Genomic DNA, 17355 nt, shown 5'->3' on the forward strand with positions numbered 1-17355 from the left:
ATACAAATCACCACACACACACTCACCACCACACTTATCACACACAAATCATCACACAAATCACACACAAATCACCACCACACACTCACTCACACACTCACCACACACTCACCACTCACACACAAATCACATCACACTCGCCACCACATACAAATCACCACACACTCACCACCACTTATCACACACAAATCATCACATACAAATCACCACACACTCACCACCACACTTATCACACACAAATCATCACACAAATCACCTCACACTCACCACACACACTCACCACACACACTCACCACCACACAAATCACCTCACACTCGCCACCACACTTATCACACACAAATCATCACACACAAATCATCACACACAAATCACCTCACACTCACCACACTCACCACCACACACAAATCACCTCACACTGCCACCACACTTATCACACAAATCACCACACACTCACCACCACACTTATCACACACAAATCATCACACACAAATCACCTCACACTCACCACACACTCACCACCACACAAATCACTCACTCACCACCACATACAAATCACCACACACTCACCACCACACTTATCACACAAATCATCACACAAATCACCTCACACTCACCACTCACCACACACACAAATCACCTCACACTCACCACACACTCACCACCACATACAAATCACCACACACTCACCACCACACTTATCACACACAAATCATCACACACAAATCACCTCACACTCACCACACTCACCACCACACACAAATCACCTCACACTCGCCACCACACTTATCACACACAAATCACCTCACACTCACCACACACTCACCACCACACACAAATCACCTCACAAATCACCTCACACAAATCACCTCACACTCACCACACACAAATCACCTCACATTCACCACACTCACCACCACACACAAATCACCTCACACTCACCACCACACTTATCACACACAAATCATCACACACAAATCATCACACACAAATCATCGCACAAATCACCTCAAACTCACCACACACTCACCACCACACTCACCACTCACCACCACACTTATCACACACAAATCATCACACACAAATCACCACACACTCACCACCACACACTCACCACTCACCACCACACACAAATCACCACACACTCACCACCACACTTATCACACACAAATCATCACATACAAATCACACACACTCACCACCACACTTATCACACACAAATCATCACACAAATCACCTCACACTCACCACATACTCACCACACTCACCACACACAAATCACCTCACACTCGCCACCACACTTATCACACACAAATCATCACACACAATCATCACACACAAATCACCTCACACTCACCACACACTCACCACCACACACAAATCACCTCACACTCACCACCACATACAAATCACCACACACTCACCACCACACTTATCACACACAAATCATCACACACAAATCACCTCACACTCACCACACACTCACCACCACACAAATCACTCACACTCACCACCACATACAAATCACCACACACTCACCACCACACTTATCACACACAAATCATCACACACAAATCACCTCACTCACCACACACTCACCACCACACACAAATCACCTCACACTCACCACACACTCACCACCACATACAAATCACCACACACTCACCACCACACTTATCACACACAAATCATCACACACAAATCACCTCACACTCACCACACACTCACCACCACACACAAATCACCTCACACTCGCCACCACACTTATCACACAAATCACCTCACACTCACCACACTCACCACCACACACAAATCACCTCACAAATCACCTCACACAAATCACCTCACACTCACCACACACAAATCACCTCACTCACCACACACTCACCACCACACAAATCACCTCACACTCACCACCACACTTATCACACAAATCATCACACACAAATCATCACACACAAATCACCACACACAAATCACCTCAAACTCACCACACACTCACCACACACAAATCACCACACTCACCACCACACTTATCACACAAATCATCACACACAAATCACCACACACTCACCACCACACACAAATCACCTCACACTCGCCACCACACTTATCACACAAATCATCACACAAATCACCTCACACTCACCACACACTTACCACCACACACAAATCACCTCACACTCACCACCACACTTGTCACACACAAATCATCACACAAATCACCACACTCACCACCACACTCACCACACACCACCACACACTCACCACCACTTATCACACACAATCATCACACACAAAATCACACACAAATCACCTCACTCACCACACTTACCACCACACACAAATCACCTCACACTCACCACCACACTTATCACACACAAAATCACTCACAAATCACCACACTCACCACACACTCACCACACACACTCACCACCACACACAAAATCACTCACACTCACCACCACACTCATCACACACAAAATCACACTCACCACTCACCACCACATACAAATCACCACACACTCACCACACAAATCACCACACACACTCACCACCACACACTCACTCACACACAAATCATCACACACAAATCATCACACAAATCACCTCACATTCACCACACTCACCACCACACACACAAATCACCACACACTCACCACCACACTTATCACACACAAATCATCACACACAAATCACCACACACTCACCACACACTCACCACACTCACCACACACTCACCACACACAAATCACCTCACACTCACCACCACACTTATCGCACACAAAATCACACACAAAATCACACTCACCACTCACCACCACACTTATCACACACAATCATCACACACAAAATCACACACAAATCACCACACTCACCACCACACTTATCACACACAAATCATCACACACAAATCACCACACACTCACCACTACACTCACCACACTCACACCACACACACAAAATCACACTCACCACCACACTTATCACACACAAATCGTCACTCACAAATCACCTCACACTCACCACACACTTACCACCACACACAAATCACCTCACACTCACCACCACACTTATCACACACAAATCGTCACTCACAAATCACCTCACACTCACCACACACTCACCACACTCACCACACACTCACCACACACAAATCACCTCACACTCACCACCACACTTATCGCACACAAATCATCACACAAATCACCTCACACTCGCCACCACACTTATCACACACAATCATCACACACAAAATCACACACAAATCACCACACTCACCACCACACTTATCACACACAAATCATCACACACAAATCACCACACACTCACCACTACACTCACCACACACTCACCACACACAAAATCACTCACACTCACCACACACTTACCACCACACACAAATCATCACACACAAATCACCTCACACTCACCACACACTTACCACCACACAAATCACCTCACACTCACCACCACACTTATCACACACAAATCGTCACTCACAAATCACCTCACACTCACCACACACTCACCACCACACTCACCACCACACAAATCACCTCACACTCACCACCACACTCATCACACACAAATCACCTCACATTCACCACACACTCACCACCACATACAAATCACCACACACTCACCACACACTCACCACCACACTTATCACACAAATCACCACACACAAATCACCACACACAAATCACCACACAAATCACCACACTCACCACAACACACAAATCACCTCACACTCGCCACCACACTTATCGCACACAAATCATCACACACAAATCACCACACTCACCACCACACTCACCACCACACAAATCACCTCACACTCACACACACTCACCACCACACAAATCACCTCACACTCACCACCACTCACCACACAAATCACCACCACAAATCACCACACACTCACACACAAATCACCACACAAATCACCACACTCACCACACACAAATCACCTGACTCACCACACACAAATCACCACTCACCACACACTAATCCCCACCACACGCCCCACACACAAATCACCACCACACACTCACCACCACCACACAAATCACCACACACTCACCACCACTTATCACACACAAATCATCACACACAAATCATCACACACAAATCATCACACAAATCATCACACACAAATCATCACACACTCGCCACCACACTCACCACCACACACTCACCACCACACAAATCACCTCACACTCACCACACACTCACCACACACAAATCACCTCACACTCACCACCACACTCACCACACACAAATCACCTCACACAAATCACCACCACAAATCACCACACACTCAACACCACACACTCATCAGACAAATCACCTCACACTCACCACACACAAATCACCACACACAAATCACCTGACTCACCACACAAATCACCACACTCACACACACAAATCACCACCACACACTCACACACACAAATCACCACCACACACTCACCACACACAAATCACCACCACACTCACCTCACATAAATCACCACCACACACTCACCACCACAAATCACCACACACACTCACCACCACACACTCACACACAAATCACCTCACACTCACCACACACAAATCACCACACTCACCACCACACACAAATCACCACACTCACCACACACACTAATCCCCACCACACACCACACACAAATCACCACAACACACTCACCTCACATAAATCACCACCACACAAATCACCACCACACTCACCACACACCCACCTTCACACTCATCACACACAAATTATCACACTCACCACCACACTCACCACCACACTCACTACCACACTCACTACCACACTCACTACCACACACTCTCCACCACACTCACCACACAAATCACCTCACTCACCACACACAAACCATACACAAATCACCTCACTCACCACACACAAATCACCTGACTCACCACACTCAATTAACCACACACAAATCATCTCACTCACCACACACAAATCACCTCACTCTCCACACACAAATCCCCACCACACTCCCCACACACATATCACCACACATGTATCTCTTTCACGCCTTACAGGTGTAACAGGTGTCATATAGATAATTGCCATTAAGAAATCAGTTATATTAGGGCAAAAGACACTTAAACATTTAAAATGATTAGTAACTTCTTAGAGAACAATAAGATGATCGACAAAATTTTGACCACAAGGCTGAACACTTTCCAGTCGCACTTCTGTACACTGCTTTTCAATCTGCTTGGCCGTCAGGAATGTAACCGTCGGTCGTGTTTATAAGGTTAAGGGTGTGTGCTGCACACCGGTGATGTGGAGGGAGAACATACCTTTCACTGTCATCACATAAAACAGGGGTTTTCAACCGGTGGTCCGCGGCCCCCTGGTGGTCCGTGGCGGCATTGCATGTGGTCCGTGACAGCCTACATAATATCACTATTAAAATCACTTTTTTTCCATAATTTATTTTTCCAAACATTTCCAGAATATTTGCACATTAGTGGGAAAACTGAATTTAATGAAAATATCTAAAATATTCAAACTGACACAGGATACGCTAGCTTTGCACCTATCAGGCCTATGCTTTGCTAACGTTGTGTTTTGCGTCATATAAGTACACATTCATCTTGCGTGCGAAATAGACCAGCATCTCGGAGTTAAGAAAACACATTATTCAGGTTTTATTGAATAGACGCTTAATACTTTTGGTGAATTTAAATTTGGAGTGGAGCTGTTAGCTAACGTTTCTAACCAAGGTAAAGTTTGCTAGTCAGCACCAGCATGGATCGCTTTTTACAATAGTGGGCCGCAGATTACTTGTTAGTCAGAATGGTGGTCCCTGGCACAGAACCAGTTGAAAACCCCTGACATAAAACATCGTGCAATCCGTAAAATCTCTGCTTCATCATCAGCTTGAAACATTCTGAACGCTTTTACAAAGTTCACGCTTTTATCAGTGACCGTGGCAGTTTATCTTCCCACAAATTTACTCTCTCTCTCTCTCTCTCTGTCTCTCTCTCTCTCCGCTGTGATGGCATCGTACATGTGTCCCCCACGGAAAACTTTTATTCTGAGCAGTCTATAGAGCTGCAGTGGTGGAAATTTTTCTATATTTCTGTCTCCATTTCCATATATGCAACATTATACACACACACACACTCTCACACACTCACACACACATTTGTAGTGCTGTGCTTTGCATGCAGATGTTTTTTTTTTTTTTTTGAAGTATTTTTTGCAGTTGTAAGAGCTTTTCACCAACACATAATCTACACTTAACCATTATTCCTTTCTCCTTTTCCTCCACTATTTCACAATAATAAGAACACTTCCATCACAGTGAAGTAATGCTCTGGTTCGTCATCTCCGCTTCTGACCAGCTTCTGTTCCCGCGGCTCGCACGTGTGACTGCGCGATTCTACGTGACTACGTTCATTTTAATTCAGTATTTATTTTTTTATGCAAAATAATTTAACTGAAAAGTAACTCGCATTCCTTTTTAATAAAGTAACTCAGATATTAATGTGTACATTTATAAAGTAACGCGCTACTTTACTCGTCACCTCCACCACACCCACCACTACACACACCACACACTCACCACCAAACACTCATTACCACCATATCACCTCACCACACATCCTCATGACACACGCACCACCTCACCACACACAAAATCACCTCACACTTATCACACATTTGCCACACACTCAAAACTCACTCATCACCCTCGTCACACACACATACACATGACCCTCGTCACACACATATACACATCATCCTCGTCACACACATACATCACCCTCGTCACACACATACACATCACCCTCGTCACACACACATACACATCATCTCGTCACACACACATACATCACCCTCGCACACATACACATCACCTCGCACACACACATACACATCACCCTCGTCACACACACACATCACCCTCGTCACACACACATACACATCATCCTCGTCACACACACATACACATCATCCTCGTCACACACACATACACACATCACCCTCGCACACATACACATCACCCTCGTCACACACACATACATCACCTCGTCACACACATACACATCACCTCACACACACACATCACCCTCGTCACACACATATACATCACCTCATCACACATACACATCATCCTCACACACATACACATCACCCTCGCACACACACACACATACACACATCACCTCGTCACACACACACATATACATCACCCTCGTCACACACATATACATCATCCTCGTCACACATATATATACATCACCTCGTCACACACACACACACATCACCCTCGTCACACACATACACATCACCTCGTCACACACACATACATCACCCTCGTCACACACATACACATCACCCTCGCACACATACACATCACTCACACACACATCACCCTCGTCACACACACACACACACACACACACACACCATCACCCTCATACACACACACACACACACCTCATCACCTCACACACACACACTCGTCACACACACACTCATCACCTCACACACACTCATCACCTCGTCACACACATATATATACATCACACACACACACACACACACTCATCACCCTCATCACACACATATATATATCACACACACACACATATACATATATATATCACTCACACACATACACATCACCTCACACACACATATCACCCTCGTCACACATACACATATATATACACACATATATATACACACATATACACATCACCTCATCACCTCATCACACACACATATACATCACACACACATACATACACATCACCTCACACACACATACACATCACCCTCACACACACATACACATCACACACACACACACTCATCACTCATCACACACTCATCATCACCTCGTCACACACACACACTCATCACCTCACACACACTCATCACCCTCGTCACACACACACTCATCACCTCACACACACACTCATCACCCTCACACACACACACACACATCACACACACTCATCACCACACACACACACTCATCACCTCACACACACATCACCCTCACACACACACACATCACCCTCGTCACACACACACACTCATCACCCTCACACACACACACACACTCATCACACACACTCATCACCTCTCACACACACACACCATCACCCTCATCACACACACACTCATCATCACCCTCATCACCACACCTCATCACCACACACTCATCACCCTCACACACACACACTCATCACCCTCATCACCACACACTCATCACACACTCATCACCCTCGTCACACACACACTCATCAACCTCGTCACACACACATACACATCACCCTTGTCACACACACATACACATCACCCTCACACACATACACATTACCACAATCATCACACACTCATCACCCTCATCACACACACACACTCATCACCCTCACACACACATCACCACAATCATCACAAACATCATACCACAATCAGACACTCATCACACAAAATCACCACACACTCATCACCCTCATCACACACACACACACATCACCCTCATCACCCTCATCACACACATACACATCACCACAATCATCACACACTCATCACCCTCATCACACACACACACACACACACACACACACACACACACACACACACTCATCACACACACACACACACACACTCATCACCCTCATCACACACACACACACACACACACACACACACTCATCACCCTCATCACACACACTCATCACCCTCATCACACACACTCATCACCCTCATCACCACACACACTCATCACCCTCATCACCACACACACACACTCATCACCCTCATCACACACACACACACACACACTCATCACTCATCACACACTCATCACCCTCATCACACACACACACTCATCACCCTCATCACCACACACACTCATCACCCTCATCACACACACACACACTCATCACCCTCATCACACACACACACACACACACATCACACACACTCATCACCCTCATCACCACACACACACACACACCTCATCACCACACTCATCACCCTCATCACCCTCATCACACTCATCACCTCATCACACACACTCATCACCCTCATCACACACTCATCACACACACATCACCCTCATCACACACACATACACATCACCTCACACACACTCATCACACACTCATCACCCTCATCACACACACACACACACACACACACACTCACACACACACACACACACACACACTCATCACCTCATCACACACACACACACACACACACACACACACACACACACACACTCATCACCCTCATCACACACACACACACACACACACACACACTCATCACCCTCATCACCACACACACACTCATCACCCTCATCACCACACACACACACTCATCACCCTCATCACCACACACACACTCATCACCCTCATCACACACACACACACACACACTCATCACACACACTCATCACCTCATCACCCTCATCACACACACACACACACACTCATCACACTCATCACCCTCATCACCCTCATCACACACACTCATCACCCTCATCACACACACTCATCACCCTCATCACACACACACTCATCACCCTCATCACACACTCATCACACACACTCATCACCCTCATCACACACACACACTCATCACACTCATCGAATATGCACTCATCACAAACATCATACCACAATCATCACCAAAATCACCTCACACTCACCACACACTCATCATACACAAACACACACTCATCACCACACACTCACCCCCAGCCCCCCAGCAGCACACTGACCTTGCAGCACCACCTGGTTGCTGGGTAGGAGGATCTGCTGTCCGTCTGCAGTCTGAGCGTACTGTAGTATAGTGGGCTGGCTCGGGTTCGAGTTGGTCATGGTGAGCGTCTGTAGGCCCTGAACCCCATCAGAGCCTGCACCAGCTAACTGCAAAGAGCCGTTTGACGCTATTGCGACTGTTAACAACAGACACACACACACACACACACACACACACACACACCTGTAACATCTGAAGACACACTTATATCCATGTAAAGCAAGCAGCTGCAGAAATGCCCTACTGACTCAACTCATTAGCATACAACCCGTTAGCACATACGCTAATTAATGAACCATTGAGAAGTGTCTGAGAGAGACGTACAGTACTGTCCACTGCTGGTCTGGTAGATAGGTGTGGACAGAGACACCGTGGTCATGGTGGACGACGCCAAGGTCTCCTCCTCTTCCTCATTACGCGTGGCTACTTCCTCTGCTGAGAGATCGTTTAAAATCTTCCTACAACACAATTACACACACATCACAACTTTACACAAAACACCAGAGTGTATCTGATACACACACACACACACACACACACACACACACGTCATCAATGTACATGTGTAACCTCGTCTATGTGCACGTGTATTGTGTGTAATGTGTAATATAAGAGAGAGCGTGTGTGTGTGTGTGTGTGTGTGTGTGTGTGTGTGTAAAACCTGTAAGATGGACGTCTGGCCAGCAGCTCTCGTGTCTTCTGGTTCGAAGTTCCACTGTCTGACGAATCCTGGGAATCTTCACTGTCTGAACCCTGACCCTGTGAGCAAACACACACACACACACACACACACACACACACACACATCCGTATTACTAAAAACTTCTGCAGCATTACCAACTAGTGTGAATTATGACTCATTTAGCTCATCGACATACTGGGTAATACACACCCATGATATCATGACATCACACACACACACACACACACACACACACACACACACACGGGGAATAATCAACACTGTGCTCGGAACAGTTGATGGATTTTGGGCTGATAAGATATCTACTAAATGAATGTGTGTGTGTGTGTGTGTGTGTGTGTGTGTGTGTGTGTGTGTTACCTGTGCATGTGCTGGAGGAGACTGTATGACTGAAGATTGAGCAGACTGTATAACACCCTGCACCTGAAGCTGACCTCCAGGGAGCTGCACCACAGCCACAGGAGATCCTCCCAGAGTCATCTACACCACAAACACACACACACACACACACACACACACATTACACATGCATGCTAATCCCTCTCACACACACACACACACACACACACACACACGGTCATGGTGTACCTGTGTGATCTGTGATAACTGAGACGCTGTGATGGTGGTCGGGATGGTGACAGGTTGTGATTCAGTGCCGTTACTACCACTCTGGTGAATCTCCTCCATTTCCACTGCACAAGCACACACACACACACACACACACACACACATCAGTATATACGGTGTAAATTTATTGGCAGATGTGATTGTCCACTTCACAGTATTAACACCAAAACATACTTTTTGCAAATTATTCAAACATGGATGTCCTTTTATCAGAACCTAAATGTAGTGCACACAAGTGCAAACATGTTCCATATGCGGTGGCAGTTATCACAAGTGTGTGTGTGTGTGCGTGTGTGTGTGCGTGTGTGTGTGTTAGACACAGCTGTTAAATACCGTCGTCAGTGTTTCCACTTCACCCCTGAAGCCCTGAATCACCTCCACACACACTCATGTTATGAGTCATGCAGCTTGGAAAGCACACACACACACACACACACACACACACACACACACACACACGCACACACACACCTTAAATTCAAAAGCAGGCATCACAATCTATAGTGTTTAATTACAAATGTAACTTTTTGAATTAAAAATTAAAAGTCACACCCCTGAGGGGCGGAGCATAGGCATCCTAGAAACCATTTCATTGGACAAAAAAATGGATGAGGGCAGTGAAATGTACAAAAAAACGTTTTAAACAACCCAGAATGTGTTTTCTATTTTAGATTGTCCATATTAGCTCAATGTAGCTTGAATGCAGCTGGACAACCTCGTGGCCTTCTCTCAGTCAGCCTGATGAGATTGAGTGCTTGTTGGCTGCTTTTCCTTCACTCTCTGGTCCATCTCATCTCAAACCATCTCACCTTGAACAAATAGCTTTTACAGAACCTAGAGGTGTGTTTGGGGTCATTGTCCTGTTGGACAGGCGGAGAGTTCTAGAAAAGCTATTAGTGCTGCTGATCAGCATATTTATATATATTCACCCTCATAGAAAACAACAAGCAGAATCTGCACTGCACTCACATGCACACCATCAGTAGGTAAATCCAGACAATTAAAATAAATCCAGACGATTTTATGAATAACCCTGTAGACAGCAGTGTCATTATAACAACTACAAAGTTTTACTCCTATTCAAGAGAACGACTTCATTTCATTTATTTCCTCAATCAAAATCATCAACCTGCATTCTCCATCCCTCGTCTACAAGTTTCTACTGAGGAACAACATTTATGAAATGTATCAGTGAGGATTTCGGCCTCATCATAGCACAGAGACGGCGCTAGTTAAGGTGGTAAATGACGTGTTATTGGCCTCTGATCAGGGTTTTGTCTCTTTACTCGTTTTGCTCGACCTCAGTGCAGCTTTTTACACCATTGATCATCTCCTCCTGCTTGCTGGACTGGAGAACGTTATAAAGGGAACAGCTCTTTCCTGGCTCAGATCTTATCTAACTGATCGCTATAGCTATAGTTTAAACACTCTCTGAGGTACAGTTTGGTGTTCCACAAGGATCTGTCTTAGGCCCACTGCTTTTCTCTTTATATCTGCTGCCTCCGGGTGAAAATACCGTAATTTCCGGACTACTTAGATCAAAAGGTGCAGGCTATTTGTTGGTACCTCAAATAATGAAGAGTCCAGCAGGGGTTTGTTGATGGTGGTGTGGTGGGTCGTCTCTTATCCCAGAGATCCTCATGTCTGTGTTTCCTTCTGCTTCTCTCTTTTAGTTCTGCTGCTACAGTGAGTCTTACCAGAGTCCAAACTGCACAGTGACATTAACTTTCATACAACAATCAGGAGACTTAATAATCCATATCCTTCTCTTCCTGTCACCCTCTTCTCTCTCTCTCTCTCTTTCTTCTCTCTCTCTCTCTCCCCGAGTTAAACATGCTCCTAAGGTACCAGTGATTACTGTTCCTGCTCCTCTCCTCGGATCTTCCCACTTCATCCTGGTCTGCCTCTGGATGATGTTCTCTTCAATCTCCATCTCAGGGAGTTTTTCCTTCACCACAGTCTCCACCGACTTGTTCATCAGGGACAAACTTACACTTATACAGAACATCTTCATTTTATCTCCACATTATCTGTGTAATGCTGCTCTGAGACAATGTTCATTATTAAAAGCTCAAAACTAATAAACATGAATTGAACTGAAACCAGATGCTAAGCTGCACGTCGCTGTAGAATATTGTGGAAGCCATGCTGGTCAAGTGTGTCTTCAATTTTAACTGAAACACCAACAGTGTCACCAGCAAAGCACCTCCACACCATCACACCTCCTCCTCCATGCTTCACAGTGGGAACCACACATTCAGGAATCATCTGTTCACCCTGTGGTTCTAAGCACCACGTCTTTGTTAGACGTACAAACATCTCAACATTTGGACTCGTCAGAACAAAGGACGTGTTTACACTGATTTAAAGTCCATTCCTTGTGTTTCATTGATGTCAATTAGTGGTTCCTGAAGCTGGTAATTCTGATAAAATGATCCTCTGCAGCAGAGGTAGCTCTTCATCCTCCTTTTCTGTGACATTCCTCATAAGAACTGTTTCATCACAGCGTTTAATGGTTTTGGAGACTGCACTTAGGGATACATTTAAAGTTCTTGAGATGTTTTGGATTGACTGAGCTTCATTTCTTGAAGTAATGAGGGATTTTTTCTCTTTTCTAGTCTTGAGTGTTTCTCACCATAATATGGATTTGTACAGTAGTTGTAGGAGCACTAAAAGGGCTACGGACTCTGCACTCACATGTTCCTCTGCTCTACAGAATTCCAGATGTGTTCTTTCATAGTTTGGATTCTTCAGTATTAATGTACAATATTGACTAATAAAAATACTGAAAAACCACTGAACAATATGATGTGTCCAAACTATTGACTGGTACTGTATACACAATATCTGGCCGAAAGTATTTGGACACCTGACTTTTCCACCCAAATGCATTTCTTCTTCTTCATCTTCTTTCAGCTACTTCCATTAGGGGTCTCCACAGCAGATCATCCGTCTCCATCCCCTCTGTCCTCTACATCTGCCTCTTTCACACCAACTACCTGCATGTCTTCCCTCACCACATCCATAAACCTCCTCCTTGGTCTTCCTCTTTTCCTCCTTCCTGGTGGCTCCATCCTCAGCATTCTCCTACTGATATACCCCATGTCCCTCCTCTGAACATGTCCAAACCATCTCAATCTCACCTCCCTCACCTTGTCTCCAAAACGTCCTACATGCGCTGTCCCTCTAATAAACTCATTTCTAATCCTGTCCATCGTCGTCACTCCCAACGAACATCTCAACATCTTCAGCTCTGCTACCTCCAGCTCCACCTCCTGTCTTTTACTCAATGCCACTGTCTCTAATCCATACAACATCTCAGGTCTCACCACAGTCCTATAAACTTTCCCTTTCACTCTCACAGATACTCTTCTATCACAAATCACTCCTGCTATCACTCTTCTCCACCCACTCCACCCTGCCTGCACTCTTTTCTTCACTTCTCTAACACACTCTCCATTACTTTACACTGTTGATCCCAGGTACCTCTGCCACCCCAAAACTGTTGCACACTATTGATGCTGCATGAAGTTGTTTCTTCATTGAACTAGGAGACCCTGTTTCAGCATGACAATACCCTTGTGCACAAAGCCAGCTCCATGAAGATCTGCTTTCCATGGGTTGGTGTGGAAGATCTCATGCTATAAAGTTCCAAACCTATTGAACACATGTCAGATGAATGTGATCACTGACTGCACCCCAGGTCTTCTCACCTTCTCACCTCCATCACTACCTGTCTTTACTAACACCTTTGTAACTGAATGAATCTCCACAAAATCTAGTGGAACATCTTCCCAGAAGAGTGGAGCTCATTATTACAGCACATGGAACTAAATGCTAAACAAGATCCTCAGAAAAAGGCACATAGCAATCTAATGGTCGGGTGTCCACAAACTTTTGGCCTAGTATGTATTGCGTGCATCAAATAAACAAACAAACAAAAACAAAAACAAATAACTGAAGTCGCTAATGCGCTTCTGTAGAGTGAGTCCGGCTCAGTCCTGAATCCAGCTTCACTCCCTAACAAGTGCACTAGATGGAAGTGTCTATGTATAGAGAGTGAATGAAGAAGTGGACACGCCCGAGGTAGTGTAAAACACGTAAGAGAGTGATTGGGAACACAGCCGGCTATTAAATCAGTCAATATCAAAGCTAATTCGGGAATGTTGCAAAATAAATCAATAAATAAAAATACTAACAAATAAATAAACGACTATAAATAAATAAATCGATAAATAAATGTGATTCTTCGGCAGTGTGGCTCTAAAAATCAATTCAAAACATAATTAAATGGCTGCAGGTTTCAGGAACAGCAACTCGCATTTACTAGCGTTAAAGAGTAGAGTTAGCTGTGTGTGTGTGTGTGTGTGTGTGTGTGTGTGTGTGTGTGTGTGAGAGAGAGTGTGTGAGTGTCTGTGTCTATGTGTGTGTGTATGTGTGTGTGTGTGTGTGTGTGTGTGTTTACGCGTCGTTCGAAAACTTTCAAACCGAGTCACTGGCACGCAAGTACCGCGTCAACACACGTCAGCGGCCCGGGGAGCCATTAAAGCCCCGCCGCCATGTCGGAGAGGGAGAGAGAGCGAGAGAGCGCGAGAGAGCGCGCGGGAGCACCGGAACCGCCGCCATTACAGCGCCTTCACCAGCACCAGCACACCACCGCGTTCCCGCGCGAGCAGCGCCCTGTTCCCTGTCCGCCTCGAGCACGAGCACGAGCGTTGAGCAGCAGCAGCCTCGCGCCCTCACCTACCTTCCCCAGCTCCTTTGATCCGCCGCGGACGGTCCTTCAGATGTCCGTTCCGGAGACGTGACGTAACCGCGGATCTCTTCTCGGCGCTTTTGATCTCAAACACGTGAATTTGTAAAAGTAAGAATGAATAATAACAGTAAGCTAACTCTAACTAGCTGCCTTGGGCTTTTTTTTGTTTTTTTTTCTTCTTTCCTCAGTTGGCTACGCCCCGCCCACTCCAACGTCGTCTGACGTCATCTCTCCAGCGCGTCCTGATTGGTCGGTCGGTGCTCTACTGTAAATTAAAAAGAATAAAGGACACCCCACACACACACACACACACACACACGCGTGTTTCATTCCCATTGTTGCTGCTCGATCCGCACCGAAAACACGACGTGTGTGTGTGTGTGTGTGTGTGTGTGTGTGTGTGTGTTGTTTACATTTAATATTTCATTTTCTAAAGAAATCTTAACTGTTCTACTTCTTCCAGCACAATTTAACAAATATCTGCATTTAAAGAAACACAAAATATTTATTTATTCATATATTAATTCTTTCCTTCCATCCTTTATTTATTCATTCACACAGAAATGAAGAACGGATCGAGTAGCCACGTGCCTCTACTTCCTTTTCAGCAGTATTTATAACTGTTAAAACTACCACATCCAGATTACTACTGATTCTCCTGATACAAACACACATTTTATAAAACATTTATCCACAAAATTATATTCATTAAACTGAGTAATACATTTAATTGGCACAGATGATGTTCTCTCACTCATTTCCCGAGAGAACGAACGAGGGATAGAGAGCGCATGATGAATAAAAGAAGGATGGAAGGAAGAAATTAAATTAAAAAGAAGTGTTTTAAAGTTGTTAAAGTATGCTGAAATAATTAGAAAATCTAATAAATGTAAAACACACACATCTGTATTTTAAAATATAAACTACTTATTTAAATGTTTCCATTTATTTTTATTTAATTCATGCGAATTTCATCAATAGAATTTTATTGATTTATTTTCTTTAATAAAATGTGTATTGATATAAAGTGAATCAGTAGTAAAGAGTTATTTCTGCTACAGGAAGTAGACACGTGTGCACATGTGCAGTAGAAGTTGTGTTTCCGGTACGGATGGAGGAGACACTCAGTCAGTTCCTGTTCTCACTTGCTTTATGGCAGGTATCTTCATGTTTATTTTATTTACCTAGGTTGTGTGTGTTTTGTTGTTTAGCTCTGCCCCTGGTGTATCCGTCACTTCACTGCAGAATTAACACCCACCTCAAAAACATGCTGCTTCTGAAATTCCTTTCTGGTCTTCAGCATGCTCGTTGTAACGCGATCACGCTCTCGTGTCCTGGTCATCGTTCCTTTCTGAGTCTGGTTCCACAGACCATCTCAGAGAGGTTTTCCCTCAACACACTCACCTCTGACTCACCCAGCAGAATTATTTTAATGTATATTCTTTTTT

The 17355-nt window shown here is 44.9% G+C and overlaps 1 protein-coding gene across 1 annotated transcript in view; it reads right to left on the reverse strand.

The window, feature by feature from the left end:
- atf1 (activating transcription factor 1) overlaps positions 1-16101 on the reverse strand; it is a 17977-nt gene extending 1876 nt beyond the window's left edge. Inside the window, exons 1-6 of the mRNA XM_046846029.1 lie at positions 15899-16101; positions 11113-11216; positions 10885-11004; positions 10483-10580; positions 10146-10279; positions 9781-9957 (exon numbers count right to left, since the gene is read on the reverse strand). Coding sequence (XP_046701985.1) covers positions 9781-9957; positions 10146-10279; positions 10483-10580; positions 10885-11004; positions 11113-11211 — 628 coding nt within the window. The 5' untranslated portion in view covers positions 11212-11216; positions 15899-16101. The remainder of the gene's footprint in view (positions 1-9780; positions 9958-10145; positions 10280-10482; positions 10581-10884; positions 11005-11112; positions 11217-15898) is intronic.
- Between the last annotated feature and the right edge of the window lie 1254 nt (positions 16102-17355).

This window comes from Silurus meridionalis, chromosome 1 (assembly GCF_014805685.1).
Source record: "Silurus meridionalis isolate SWU-2019-XX chromosome 1, ASM1480568v1, whole genome shotgun sequence".
Classification (NCBI taxonomy): domain Eukaryota; kingdom Metazoa; phylum Chordata; class Actinopteri; order Siluriformes; family Siluridae; genus Silurus; species Silurus meridionalis.